Source organism: Exophiala xenobiotica (assembly GCF_000835505.1).
Source record: "Exophiala xenobiotica strain CBS 118157 unplaced genomic scaffold supercont1.7, whole genome shotgun sequence".
Classification (NCBI taxonomy): Eukaryota; Fungi; Ascomycota; class Eurotiomycetes; order Chaetothyriales; family Herpotrichiellaceae; genus Exophiala; species Exophiala xenobiotica.
The window spans coordinates 2,642,155-2,654,115 of record NW_013562488.1 but is presented as its reverse complement, the minus strand read 5'-3'; the positions used below and the strand labels follow the sequence as shown (position 1 = coordinate 2,654,115).

General features: G+C 52.7%; 6 protein-coding genes and 1 non-coding gene across 7 annotated transcripts; 4 read left to right on the top strand and 3 right to left on the bottom strand.

Moving 5' to 3' along the window:
* The first annotated feature begins 80 nt into the window (after positions 1-80).
* Positions 81-1,486, top strand: PV05_11674 (uncharacterized protein). The gene is made up of 2 exons (XM_013455181.1): positions 81-993; positions 1,044-1,486. Exons 1-2 carry the CDS (start codon positions 154-156, stop codon positions 1,311-1,313), a joined length of 1,110 nt encoding a protein of 369 aa, XP_013310635.1. The 5' UTR covers positions 81-153; the 3' UTR covers positions 1,314-1,486.
* Positions 1,487-1,692: 206 nt separating this feature from the next.
* PV05_11673 (uncharacterized protein) lies at positions 1,693-4,937 on the top strand. Its single transcript, XM_013455180.1, has 4 exons — positions 1,693-2,062; positions 2,117-2,170; positions 2,219-4,241; positions 4,290-4,937. Exons 1-4 carry the CDS (start codon positions 1,895-1,897, stop codon positions 4,739-4,741), a joined length of 2,697 nt encoding a protein of 898 aa, XP_013310634.1. The 5' UTR covers positions 1,693-1,894; the 3' UTR covers positions 4,742-4,937.
* Positions 4,938-5,104: 167 nt separating this feature from the next.
* Positions 5,105-6,583, top strand: PV05_11672 (uncharacterized protein). The gene is made up of 2 exons (XM_013455179.1): positions 5,105-6,083; positions 6,170-6,583. The coding sequence occupies exons 1-2, from the start codon at positions 5,262-5,264 to the stop codon at positions 6,389-6,391; spliced, it is 1,044 nt and encodes a 347-aa protein (XP_013310633.1). The 5' UTR covers positions 5,105-5,261; the 3' UTR covers positions 6,392-6,583.
* On the bottom strand, positions 6,240-7,456 carry PV05_11671 (uncharacterized protein). The gene is made up of 2 exons (XM_013455178.1): positions 7,235-7,456; positions 6,240-7,143 (listed from the first exon to the last, which is right to left on the bottom strand). Exons 1-2 carry the CDS (start codon positions 7,266-7,268, stop codon positions 6,413-6,415), a joined length of 765 nt encoding a protein of 254 aa, XP_013310632.1. The 5' UTR covers positions 7,269-7,456; the 3' UTR covers positions 6,240-6,412.
* Positions 7,457-7,873: 417 nt separating this feature from the next.
* Positions 7,874-7,997, bottom strand: PV05_11670. Its single transcript has one exon. It is a non-coding gene; the product is annotated as a tRNA-Arg (tRNA).
* A 1,227-nt stretch (positions 7,998-9,224) lies between these two features.
* On the top strand, positions 9,225-10,859 carry PV05_11669 (uncharacterized protein; the record flags this gene model as incomplete). Its single annotated transcript, XM_013455177.1, has 2 exons — positions 9,225-9,754; positions 9,812-10,859. The coding sequence occupies 2 exons, from the start codon at positions 9,225-9,227 to the stop codon at positions 10,857-10,859; spliced, it is 1,578 nt and encodes a 525-aa protein (XP_013310631.1).
* A 358-nt stretch (positions 10,860-11,217) lies between these two features.
* On the bottom strand, positions 11,218-11,922 carry PV05_11668 (uncharacterized protein). The gene is made up of 3 exons (XM_013455176.1): positions 11,833-11,922; positions 11,690-11,770; positions 11,218-11,600 (listed from the first exon to the last, which is right to left on the bottom strand). Exons 1-3 carry the CDS (start codon positions 11,870-11,872, stop codon positions 11,539-11,541), a joined length of 183 nt encoding a protein of 60 aa, XP_013310630.1. The 5' UTR covers positions 11,873-11,922; the 3' UTR covers positions 11,218-11,538.
* Positions 11,923-11,961: the final 39 nt, after the last annotated feature.

Sequence of the window (11,961 nt, the reverse complement as noted above, 5' to 3'; positions counted from 1 at the left end):
GAGAATCGCAGTCTCAAAGCATTGAATACTAATCATGCCGGCGGCTCGAAAGTGTCTCATATACTACAGTGAGGCATCATATTTTATATTTTCTGGTAGGATTTTCCACTCGTTATTTCCTGGCCCAAGCCTTGCTTCAAGAATTGTGCAAACATGTCTTCCTTCCACCAAACCTCACACATCTTCGTCATTGGCGGTACGGGAGCTCAAGGCATCCCAGTCATTCGAGGACTTGTCAAGGACAAGAAGTACAGATGTCGAGTCCTGACCCGAGACGTGAACTCGACGCGGGCTAAGGATCTTCTCGCTTTGGGCAATGTTGAGTTGGTGCAGGGTACCTTTGCCAGTGAGGCAGATCTCCGAAAAGGGTTCCGTGGCTGTGATGGTGCGTTCGTCAACATTGACGGGTTCAATTGTGGAGAGAAGACGGAGATGTATTGGGCCATCAGATGTTACGAGCTGGCCCTGGAAGAAGGAATCAAGTTCTACGTCTATGGCAACCTCGATTACGTCTACAAGAAGAGTTTATATGATCCCAAGTTCAGGACTGGCCATTATGATGGAAAGGGCAGAATAGGAGAATGGGTGCTTGCTCAGAACAAGGTGAACAGCCACAGGATGGGCGTCACAGTCTTTACCACCGGGCCATATATCGAGATGTCGATTGCGAAATTCACCATCTTCACTCCCACGATTGAGGATGGAATTGTGACATGGCGAGTGCCTCTTGGAGATGACAGTGGTGTCGTGCATGTCTCACTGGACGACTGCGAGTACTACGGCAGGTGGCTTTTCGATCATCCAGAGCGGTCGAATGGCATGGATCTTGAGGTCGCCATCGACCATGTCAATTATGCCGACCTCGCAAAGGCATTCGAAAAGGTCACAGGTCATCCGGCGAGATACATCGAAACCGATCTCGACACATATTGGAAGACTGGCAATACAGCATCCGCGGCCGACTTACCGAGTGGATATAACTCCGATCCTAAGGTCAGTCGCAGATATTGAGTGTAGCTTGACTCGCTGACAGGGACGCACAGGATCCTGCTTTCATGACTTTTCGACAGAATTTCACCGGCTTCTTCAACATGTGGAAACACTCTGGCCGCAATCAAGGCGTCATTCGTCGTGACTATAAGCTGCTTGATGAGATTCACCCGCACAGGATCCGGAGCGCAGAGCAGTTCTTTAGGATCGAGGATGCCCGAGGAAAAGCTGCTAGCCTGGGCAGTCTCTGGGATCGCGTACAGCCAGAGAACCTCCGACCTGTTCTCAAGCTTGCCGAGGACAAGAGAAAGGGCAAATTGTAGATACCAAGATGAAGGCTTTGGAGATAGTGAACAGACGTCGCGCGATGAGTAAACTGGCTAGGTACCGGCACAGAAGCCTCCATCCCCCGTCATACTCGTAGCCCAATTGTATTTCCAGGCACCTCAAGGGTCCGGCCCCAGTCTACTAACTAGGCCGCGGCCCCATCATGGCCTCACCAGCCCGAAAGACGGGCTTCTTCAGTGGTGGACTCGGGCGCCCTAAGCTTCTCGGGGTTTATGGTACATGCACTACTGTGGTACGTGGTAAGTACCCTATGTGGCGCAGCATGGCCGGGATGACGCCGCTTGCATCAAAAGGCTACGGAGGGCTGAAAAAGTTGGAGGCCTCGGTGATGCTTCTTTGGAGATGCGCGCGTGGCGGCAGTCGAAGCAGGAATTCGGGCGCAACAGCAATGCAAATCATCTGCGTGACAGCCACTCCCTTTCCTTGCTTCACCGTCCGCGACACTCGCCTCTGCTCGTGAGACTTGACGCTTCGCTTGTCTTGAAGTGATTACATTCATCAAATACTGCCGCATCCCCCACACAGGCATCATCGCTGAACTTCGTCGGCTTCGACCATGGCCTCAGTGGCCGAACCCAGCTCGCCCACAGATGGCCCTTCAGGTCCACCTCGAACTCCAGGACAGAGTGAAGCGCCGCTGCCTCCAGTTCCTGTCGATATCGGTCCAGGAGGCCAGCTTGACTCTGCGAGCAGGGCCCAAGTGCAGCGTGTTCTCTCTTCAGATGTAAGACGGGATAGATCTTTTGTTAAGGGAGCGTACCATTGACCTGATCGACAGATTGGTATAACTACTTTGTTAAACCGGTTGAAACAAAGTATAGCTTCTACAAGAGTACGCTGCTTTGAAACCGTGGTCGAAATCGAGCTAATTGCGGCGTAGGACTTTGCTGGCTTTCTCAAAGAGAGATCCGTCCTCGAAGAGAAACACGCCAGTGGGCTGAAACGATTGAGTCGAACTACACACGATCTAATACGAAGACCAGAAAGCCGGCAAGGCTCCTTCGCACAAAACTATGAAGAACTCACTCGGGCGCACGATCGAATGGCCGAACATGGCGTCCAATTCTCGAATACCCTCTTTTCTATGGCGGAAGAGCTGTACGAGTTGGCAGCAAACTCAGAAAAAGGAAGGAAACACTGGAAACAGACCGGTCTCAATGCGGAAAAACGTGTGCAGGATGCCGAACATGCTATGGAAAAGGCAAAGAGCAAATACAATTCGTTGGCGGAGCAATATGACAGGGCCAGAACTGGAGAGAGACAGACTGGCAAGTTGGTCGGTTTCAAAAAGTCGGCAGCGCAACAAGAGGAAGACCTACAGCGCAAGCTTGAAGCAGCGGACGGCGATTATGCTCATAAGGTCCAGGCTGCGCAGACTCAACAGAACGAGCTCGTGACCACGTTAAGGCCGCAAACAATTTCTGCGTTACAAGACATCATCAGAGAGACGGATGCCGGCCTGAGCGCGCAAATGCAGAAATTTGCCGCGCAGAGTGAGAAGTTACTCCTTGGCTATGGACTTTCCATCACGCCCATGAAAGGACAAGCAGGAGGCTCATCGCAAAGCCTGAGAGAGGTGGCATCGAGCATTGACAACGAAAGAGACTTTGTCGAATATGTCCTACAATTCAGCAACAAAGCAGGGACGAGAGCGGAGAGCATCAGATACGAACCACATCCATCACTGTCACCGAAACAAGCTCAGCCTTCGTCTACACCATTTAACAGTCAACCGGATCCGTATGGCAACTTCAACCCGGCAAATCATGGAAGGCAAATGTCTGGTGTCACTCCTTATCAGGGGGATGAATATGAAGAATACCCTTCGACCCAGGGACCAGGACCCAAATATGGAAGTCCCTGGCCCGGGCCACCGAATCCGCAAAACAGCTATGGCGCCAGACCACCTAGTCAGCCAGCAAATCGAATGTCTTCGGGAGCTCCTCAACTTCCTCAAATCGAGTCTGCTGCCGGAGATCAATTCGGCGGCGACACTTCAGGTGGTGATTTAGCTCCACTCCATAATCGAACGTCTTCTGGCCAGCTCAACGGCGGTCCAGGTCCGAATGCCTCGAATGCTCGTCCACCAGGACCACAGAATCAACCAAGTGGCACAGGCCAACCGGGACCTCCCAACATGGGCCCACGAGGAGTGCCATCTGCTGCCGAATCTGCGCCACCAAATGCTCAAGGAGCTCGACCACCACGAGGAGCCTCACTTGGACCAACCGGTGACTTTACAGGCAATGGTCGACCTGGTCCTGGTCCTGGTCCTGGCCCACAAAACACAGTACCCCGACCTCCAAACGCCGGGCCACCGTCTCAAATGGGGCCTCAGAATGGACCGAGACCTGGCGCTCCAGGACCACAACAGTCACAGATGGGCCCCGGAAACTCTGGGCCGCGACCACCACAAATGGGTAGAGGCCAAGGGCCACCCGGCGCAAATCCAGCACTGCGACCGGCTGGTACCGGTCCTGGACCAGAACAAGATATGGCGCCGCCAGGAGCAGGTGGTGGAGGCGCTGGGGTTGGGCCTATGCAGGGTCCTCCGAATGGTGCTTCTCGCCAAGGACCCGGTACAGGACCTGGCCCTCAAAATGCTCCGCCACGACCGGCACAAGGTCCTCCCAATGGCGCTCCTCGATCATCACATCCCGGTCCTGGAGGCAGCATCAGCTCCCTTCCGTCGAGACAAAGCGGCCCGCGGCCTGGTCCCCCCGTGCGACCTGTCTTTGGAGTTTCGTTAGATGAGCTGTTTCAAAGGGATGGCTCGGCTGTGCCTAGTATCGTTTATGAATGCGTCCAGGCAGTGGACTTGTACGGTCTTGACGTGGAGGGCATTTACAGAACATCAGGCTCAGCACACCATATCATGGAGCTGAGGCAGCAATTTGATCATGGTAAGATAGTTTCCGAATTGTTTTACGTTTCATACTGACGAGGTCCAGATGCCAGCGCAGTTGACTTCCGCAGTCCAGCAAATTTCTACAACGACATTGCATCCGTCACGACTCTTCTCAAGCACTTCCTTCGCGATCTTCCCGACCCGTTGCTCACGGCCGCGCAGTACCAGGCCTTCATCGATGCGGCCAAGCTGGAGGAGGATATTGTCCGACGTGACTCAATACATGCGCTTGTCAACGCCCTGCCTGATCCGAATTATGCCACACTGAGAACGCTTGTTCTGCATCTGAATCGTGTGGCTTCGCACAGCGACAAAAACAAGATGACGCAGAGTAATCTGGCCATCGTGTTTGCTCCAACACTGATGGGTCGGTCAGGTGGCATGAACGGGCAGTCGCCTGGTGCTGGCGCCGATATTGCGGACGCCGGGTGGCAAGCGAAAGTTGTCGAGACGATATTGAACAACACTTTCCAGATCTTTGACGATGATGAATGAGATAGTAATTACTAATATTTGATTCGACGTGTGTTGAGCTTCTGGTTGGCCGTTAAAGGGTCAGATCGCAGCGCGGGTGACAAGGCATTTAGCACGCAGTGCTCGGAGAGATGATGTTAGCAAGGTGCTGAGGCGTGCTGAAACATACCACAGAGCTGGCCGTCTAATTGCACACATCTATCATGGCATATTTTCTACGCAGTATCTACTTCCACTGCCTCGTCGTGACTGTTATGGAGTATGTTTTCTGTAAACTCCACACGAGACGTTGGTTTCGGACCTCGGTAAATGCTCGAGGAACGTTCAAGTTCCACAACAGCTTCCATTGCCTCAGCTAAACAACCACATATCTCTTCTAGTACTGTAAAGAATATGCCATTCTGCTTAATGTTTTGAACGATCATAGTCAGATGGACTGAGGCGACCTTGTAAATTTCCTCGTCCCTGCAACACCACTTCAACTTCGGTGCATCATCTCGAGCTTGCTAAGCACAGGGGCTCACTCGACGTGCAAACGACCATGAAAGCCATCCAAATATCGGACTATGTCAAATCATACTCGGAGCTTCGTGTGAGGGAAATACCCTCTCCCATACCAAAGGCAGACCAGGTCCTCGTGACAATAACCCATAGCGCCCTGAACCACGTCGACCTCCTGTACGCGCGTGGCCTGCACCAGAATAATCACAGCGGCCTGGTCAGCCCGCCGTTCGTCCTGGGCCTGGAGTTTGCGGGCGTGGTGGCTGCGGTGCCGCCGGCAACGTCAGCTTCTTCAGGGTTCAAGGCTGGAGACCATGTCTGGGGTACCGGCGTGGGCGGGTTCGCCGAACAGATCGCCGTCGCGCCGTCCGCGTTGCACAGGCTGCCTGGAGGCTGTGGCTCTTGGACGCTGCGTGATATCGCGGGTCTTGGGGCCGCCACGGCGCCGGTGAGTTACGCAGCGCTGGTCCGCGTTGCTCAGGTCAAGGCCGGGCAGACTGTGCTTGTGCACGCGGCCGCGGGAGGGCTGGGTGTGGTTGCGGTGCAGATTGCGCAGGCCCTTGGAGCGAGGGTCATTGGCACGGTGGGCAGTGAGGAGAAGGAGGAAGTTGTGCGGAAGATGGGGGTGCTTGGGGTGGTGCGGTATGATGATAGTGACGGTTGGGAGAGGGAGGTCTTGAAGATCAGCGGTGGTGGTGGCGTGGATGTGGTATATGATACGGTCGGGCTGGTGGAGAAGAGTATTCGGTGTTTGAAGTTTGGTGGGAGTGTGGTCATTGCCGGGTTCGCGGGGCTCGGTGGGAAGATGGAGACTCTGGCTATGAATCGCGTGTTGCTCAAGGGGGCGAAGTTGCTTGGTTATGTGAGTAAAAGCCCTGGCACACTTGTGGGATGGGTGTGGAAGAGTGGGTGTTGTAAGGGAGGCTAAGTCCGCTGACGGTTCTGCAGAGATACGGCGAGACTGGACGACGACGACCGGAAGAGAACGAAGAGGTGTGGAAGGGACTGACTGAGATGCTGGAGAGTGGCAAAATCAGGCCCTTCATCTATGGAACGTATACTGGTCTGGAAAGCGTGGCAAAAGCCCTGGAGGAGCTGGCTGCAAGGAAAGTATGGGGCAAGGCTGTTGTTGAGATACAGTCGCCAGCCAAGTTGAGCGCGAGACTGTGAGACTTTCCCCAAGGATTCACCTTATCTCATCACCAATCCTCCGTCGACGATCATCTCCTGTCCGGTAACGGCGTCGGCCCAGGGACTGGCAAAGAACAGCACCACGCCAGCCAAGTCCTCCGGCGTCGCGACCTTTCTCAAGGGAGTGACAGCCTTGATCTGCTCGAAGACCTCCTGCGGTGTACTCGCGCTGGCGTCCGTCGTCTGAAGGAGTCCTCCGGATACCATGTTCACGGTCACGCCTTTCGGCCCAAGATCCGCTGCGCATGTCCTGGTGAAGGCTAGCAGGGCGCCCTTGGCTGCAGTATAGTCATGGTACGGGACTACCGGGTGGTGGAACAAGTTCGTTCCGATGTTGATGATGCGGCCGAAGCCGAGCTTTTCAAAGCCTGAGAGGGCGGCCTGGGTCGTGTTCAGCGTGCCTCGGAGGAAGCCTTGAAGTTGGGTGTCGAAGTTCGACCAGGAGATGTCGGGGATTTTGTAACGACCTGTATCGCCGTTGAACTCGTAGCCGCCGATAATGGCATTGTTGACGACCGTGGTGATGGGTTTGTGGAAATGCTCCTCGGCGGCCGCAAAGAGGGCTTGGATCTGTTCGGGGGAGGTGACATCGGCACGGAATGGAAATGCATCGATCTCCTTTGCAAGGCTTGTCATGGTCGTAGGGTCCGACTTGTAGTAGTTGAGAACCACTTGAGCGCCTTCCGCTCGAAAGGCTTTGGCAATGGCTAGCCCAACTCCGCGGGAGGAACCTGACGAAATGAACTGCAGTGAGCATATGCACGACCTAATCGCTGGAGGACTGTCGATGCTACGCTATGCCAATATAGGCCACATGCTTACCTGTGACGAGAACAGTTTGTTCGGAAAGTTTCATCTTGAAGCCGGATTGGATATATTCCTCAAGTTCGGCGTTTTTGACCAGAAAGAGGCGTTGATCAATGATCGAGGCGATCTAACCTGTTTGCATCGCCTAGTTGAACGCCTTTGGTCTATGACCTTGCCTTTAGTTCCCAGCAAGTCAGTATGCGAACAACGTAACGCTGTAGTAATCACTGGGTTTCCTGACGCATTGAAAAGGGGAAAAAAAATACCAAGCATTACCAGATATGGTCCATGGGTTAAATCGCGTAAAGAAACTCGCTTAACCGGGCTACAAACAGCTGCCGCTTGAATAGTCGAAGCAGCAGTTGGGCCTGGCATTGACAGGAGGCTTCCCTGAGGTGCCTGGCACATAAACTGTCCTCGTCGCTGTTCGTCGTCGAATGGCACCTGACGCCGAACTACACGGTTTACCCTGGCGTGTCTGGGTACTGTAGTACTCTTCTATTCGACGGTGGACCTTATCCATACCTCCCTCGACGACGATCCTACCTTACAAGAGGTTGCCAATCAGACCCCACGACAAGTCAACTTCTAGAAGGACGTGCCTAGCCCAGTCCCAAAAAGATGAAATCGCAAAAAGATGTGATCGATAGATATCACTCCAAGTGGGACTCGAACCCACAACTATAATTGTTAGGCGACGTGTATTGGCAGGCGATACAGGAGAGTATCTTACCCTCCAGATTAGAAGTCTGGCGCGCTACCATTGCGCCATTGGAGCCCCAATAGCGGGAATTGAACTCGTGTGTTTCGAGGACAATTTTAAGCCAAAATTAAGGGCTACAAACTTATATATAAAATTTTCCAACCATCGCTTGGCCAACGACGGTGGGTCTGCGGCCACTGGTTCTGCCTTAAATCCTAAAGCTCTAGACGCAAATCACGGGGGATCAGAATAGTGCCGGGAAACCTGAGAAGAACTTCCATCGTTTGGTCGCTCCATACACCACACTTCACTTTCTATCAAAATTGGACCTAGGGTTCTGGCATAACCTTGCTCGGCAATACAGTCCAGCATTCTAAAGAAGTAAAGACTTACGACTGATATAGTCTCCGGTTCCATTCACCAACGACTCCGGATCAAGAGTTCCCTATGAGAACTCATCATGGTGACGCAAAATGTCTCTCTATGTCATCCAGAGGAATTGGCACTCCCTCAATTTCTCTACGATGAAGTTGACTAAATCTCCCTGAAAAGTATAAAGGCGAGATGCCCTACTGGCGCATGGACAAGCAATGGGTATCGTTACAAGCCCAACTAAGGCCAAATCTCGCCTGCCAGTACATCTACGTGCCTCTAGCAGATTCTCATACCACGGCCACTTACTCCGCCTCAAACACAAGTCTAGTAGCCACTATGCGCGGGCGGCTGCAAGAACCTCCTTCGGGTGATTGTACAAACGAGCTACTCTATACAGACTTGGTCACGGAAAGTTCTCCCAGCTGCATAACATATCCACCAATAGTTTTCTCGAACTCCATTGACCCTCGCTCGTCCCCTGCAATGCCAGCACACCTACAGACCTAGCATCGTCAATCACGAGCTTTCGTGCATCGCATTCTCCTCTTGGATCTTTCAAAAGTAAGGATTGCCTCAAGCGGCCTTCGGGAATTGCCAGGATGTTGGCTTATCCTCCAATCGTGCCCGCTGCGACGCACGGCTCGTTCCATCCGTCTGTCTGTGGCAGTTCGCATGAACTTGCATTAGCTCCCCCTACAGGCAGATTCGAAGCTGCACTCCAGCCTCAGGCCCTTACACCGGTCAAGGCGCGCTTGGTTCGATGTTGCCTATGATTGGCAGCTCCATGCAAGTATTGCGGAGTTCAACATCTCACTATGCTCATCCGTCAGCTATATGGCGGCTGCTTCGTCGAGAGATTGCTCCCATCCTCTCTACAACAGTTTTCCGAATATCCCATGCTAAGTTGCCGTTTCCTCTGGCCAAACTATGGAGGTCGTCGGCGGGGTCCCCGCGATTCTAACCATGGCACTGGAATTCCAGCATATCTGCAAAAGGCTAAAACGCTTCATCAAGAACGTCAAACATGCTCATACCGAAGTCAGGCTGATTGTCAACGAAACCGAGATATATGCCAACCTCCTACAGAGATTCGATGAAACCGTCAGAAGGGCTGACTCGCAAGATGAAGGGTTCTTAAGTGAAGTGGATTCCTCCCATGTCACCGACTGCATCGTAAAAGCGTCAGAAGCCAGTTTGCAGAAAATCAAAGATCTGCTCAAGAAGTCAGAGCCACTTAGAGCTGATAAGAAGGACTATTCGTCATTTCAAAAACTGTTAGCTCGCTTGAAATGGTCCGGTTGGAAAGAGGAATGGTCAGAGATCCAGCTATGCCTCAACTCAACAAAGCAGAATGCTACACTGGTCCTAGTCATGGTGTACTTTGAGAGATTGGTCCAGGAGTTCAACACTCTGAAGGCTCAAAACAGGGACGTACCAGAGCGTTTGCTCAAGAAATTGTATGCCTTCGTCCCACAACATCCAGTTCTGGGCAGATACTGATGAGGGGTTGTCAGGGTTTTAAGCCGCAGAGAAGTCAAGTCTCTCCGGGTTAACGTCAAGAAGCTGCAACGGCAATGTGAGCGATTGGAACTCAAGTCTGAGGAACGGCCAATAGTACAAGTCAACATGGTTCTTGCTGAGGCGACCCGTGGTGTTGTCCGAACGTACATCGATCACCACGAAGAGATCAAAACCATGCTCAATCCGGACACTCCACCTGCCTCCAATGTCATGACTAGCAGCTGGTCTACCGGATCTCGCAACAATTCTCAAAGCGCTTCATCAGAGCGATGGCATCCTTCGACGACCAACGCCAGCCTCGGCATCAACGCTCTAGAGGGGGAATTTAGTGACGATGAAGAAGTGATTGAAGTCGTGGAGGAACGAACGGATGATAGTGGGTTGTTCGAAACGGGGGAGGAAGAATATGATCATATAGAAGATGTTGTTGAAGAACCTAGCGAAGAGCCTGTCAAAGAGCCTGTCGAAGAGCCTGTTGAAGAGCCTGTTGAAGAGCCTGTCGAAGAGCCTGTTGAAGAGCCTGTCGAAGAGCCTGTCGAAGAGCCTGTCGAAGAGCCTGTCGAAGAAGCAATGGAAGAGGTTGTTGAAGAGCTGTCGAAGAAGCAACCGAAGAGCTCGGTTCCACCGGCGGAAGAGGCTGTCCCAGAGGCCGAGGATGGGCGTGTTGAAGAATTGATCGAGGAGCTCGACCAGGCGCCGGTGGAAGGAGCTATCGAGCAGCGGTTCGCACTGCCGGTAGAAGTCACCGATGATGACCACAGACATCTGGAAGAGACCGCTTTCGACGCCGAGGACACCGATAGTTGCTCCTCATTCTTGAGCTTAACATACTCGAATGACGCCCCAAAGAAGACAAGCCCTTCCGAGCAATGGATGCACGCAGCACAATACGGACTGCGTGGAGGCAGATTACGGCGGGACACACGGCGCTCCCGGACTCCAGATCCTCCTCCACAAGACATCATCGTCGACCGAAACGACGGCCGTGGTCCACGCAATGAATACCGTCCTCCGAGGAAACCTCGATATCCGTCGGCCTAAAGGGCCATCCATGACCATTGGATTTCCCGGTGGACGCAATCGAAAGCTGACTTTGTATATCATACCTCTGCGGCAGGGACCGCTTTCACATACCAGAATCAAGACGAGTCATTGTTTGAGTCAAACTGCATCTCAACTGCTAAAATCTCTTGCGAACGTCCCCCGACACAGGTCAGCTGGAGCAAAGAAAAGCTGATACTAGCAGAGAGCCCAGTAGGAAATACCAGTATCGTGAAAGTGTTTATCTTTTCAGGGCTCATTCCTCGCCTATCACAGCCTTACCTTCTTTGTGGCGATTGGAGGTTGTCGAATATAGATAGAGTGCAAACCTAGTGGTCATTCTTCCAGAATCACGTGTAAAGTAATTGGATGCCCGTGAAGTAGTCAGGTTTAGGGCCAGTCCGGCCGAAGAATATCGCACTCTTAAAGCAAAATGGTGGATGCGCTGGATTCCTTGTCACCCTGATGCTGTTCCCGGAGACTCGGTCGTCGCTGGGCTGCAGCAAGAGAGAGGGTGAACGACAGGTGTAGAGAGCAAAACTTGATCTTCCGACTTCATTCCATTTTCCGCTTTGATGTCTAGGCTTGTAATATGTACAATTGTCTCAACCGAAGCTCGATGTGACGCATTTTCTTCCGAGTCCGCTGCGCTCTTCACTTAAAATGGCTTGTTCGGAATTTATGGTGTTTTCGCTTGGGGTTTCAGGTTCGGGTTGCGAGGGTCATCCTTGTACTCATCCGCTGTAGAGTTCAGATTGTCAGCCACCGCACCCAGTCGAACGACTCATCCACGGGCCACATGGAGTGATCGTTACGGAGCATTCACTTACAAGCCATGTAAGCATTGGCGCCGGCGTTGACCGCGTACAGAACAATGAGGCCTGCAGCGTAGAAGGGGATCATAGGCTCGGCTGCGACTGGATTTAGTTCCAAGGGTCGACATCGTGATTGTTGACGCAGAGTCAGAACTCACCAACTTTGCCGGGGAACTTCTTGGGAATCCAGCCAGGCATTTTGACGGTTGGTCGGATTGAGGTTGTGGTGGTTTCGTAGAGACCTTTCGTCGTTGTCGTCAATGTGAGCTTGCTTCAATGTTCTCGAG

Bases quoted from the DNA above. Each gene is read 5' to 3' on its own strand.
- PV05_11674 (XM_013455181.1), top strand. From the start codon at position 154: ATGTCTTCCTTCCACCAAACCTCACACATCTTCGTCATTGGCGGTACG. The intron at 994-1,043 runs GTCAGTCGCAGA...AGGGACGCACAG, and splicing joins GATATAACTCCGATCCTAAG to GATCCTGCTTTCATGACTTT.
- PV05_11673 (XM_013455180.1), top strand. From the start codon at position 1,895: ATGGCCTCAGTGGCCGAACCCAGCTCGCCCACAGATGGCCCTTCAGGT. The intron at 2,063-2,116 runs GTAAGACGGGAT...CCTGATCGACAG, and splicing joins AGCGTGTTCTCTCTTCAGAT to ATTGGTATAACTACTTTGTT. The intron at 2,171-2,218 runs GTACGCTGCTTT...ATTGCGGCGTAG, and splicing joins AAAGTATAGCTTCTACAAGA to GACTTTGCTGGCTTTCTCAA.
- PV05_11672 (XM_013455179.1), top strand. From the start codon at position 5,262: ATGAAAGCCATCCAAATATCGGACTATGTCAAATCATACTCGGAGCTT. The intron at 6,084-6,169 runs GTGAGTAAAAGC...ACGGTTCTGCAG, and splicing joins GGGCGAAGTTGCTTGGTTAT to AGATACGGCGAGACTGGACG.
- PV05_11671 (XM_013455178.1), bottom strand. From the start codon at position 7,268: ATGAAACTTTCCGAACAAACTGTTCTCGTCACAG. The intron at 7,144-7,234 runs GTAAGCATGTGG...TCATTTCGTCAG, and splicing joins ACAAACTGTTCTCGTCACAG to GTTCCTCCCGCGGAGTTGGG.
- PV05_11668 (XM_013455176.1), bottom strand. From the start codon at position 11,872: ATGCCTGGCTGGATTCCCAAGAAGTTCCCCGGCAAAGTTG. The intron at 11,771-11,832 runs GTGAGTTCTGAC...ATCCAGTCGCAG, and splicing joins GAAGTTCCCCGGCAAAGTTG to CCGAGCCTATGATCCCCTTC. The intron at 11,601-11,689 runs GTAAGTGAATGC...TGAACTCTACAG, and splicing joins CGCCAATGCTTACATGGCTT to CGGATGAGTACAAGGATGAC.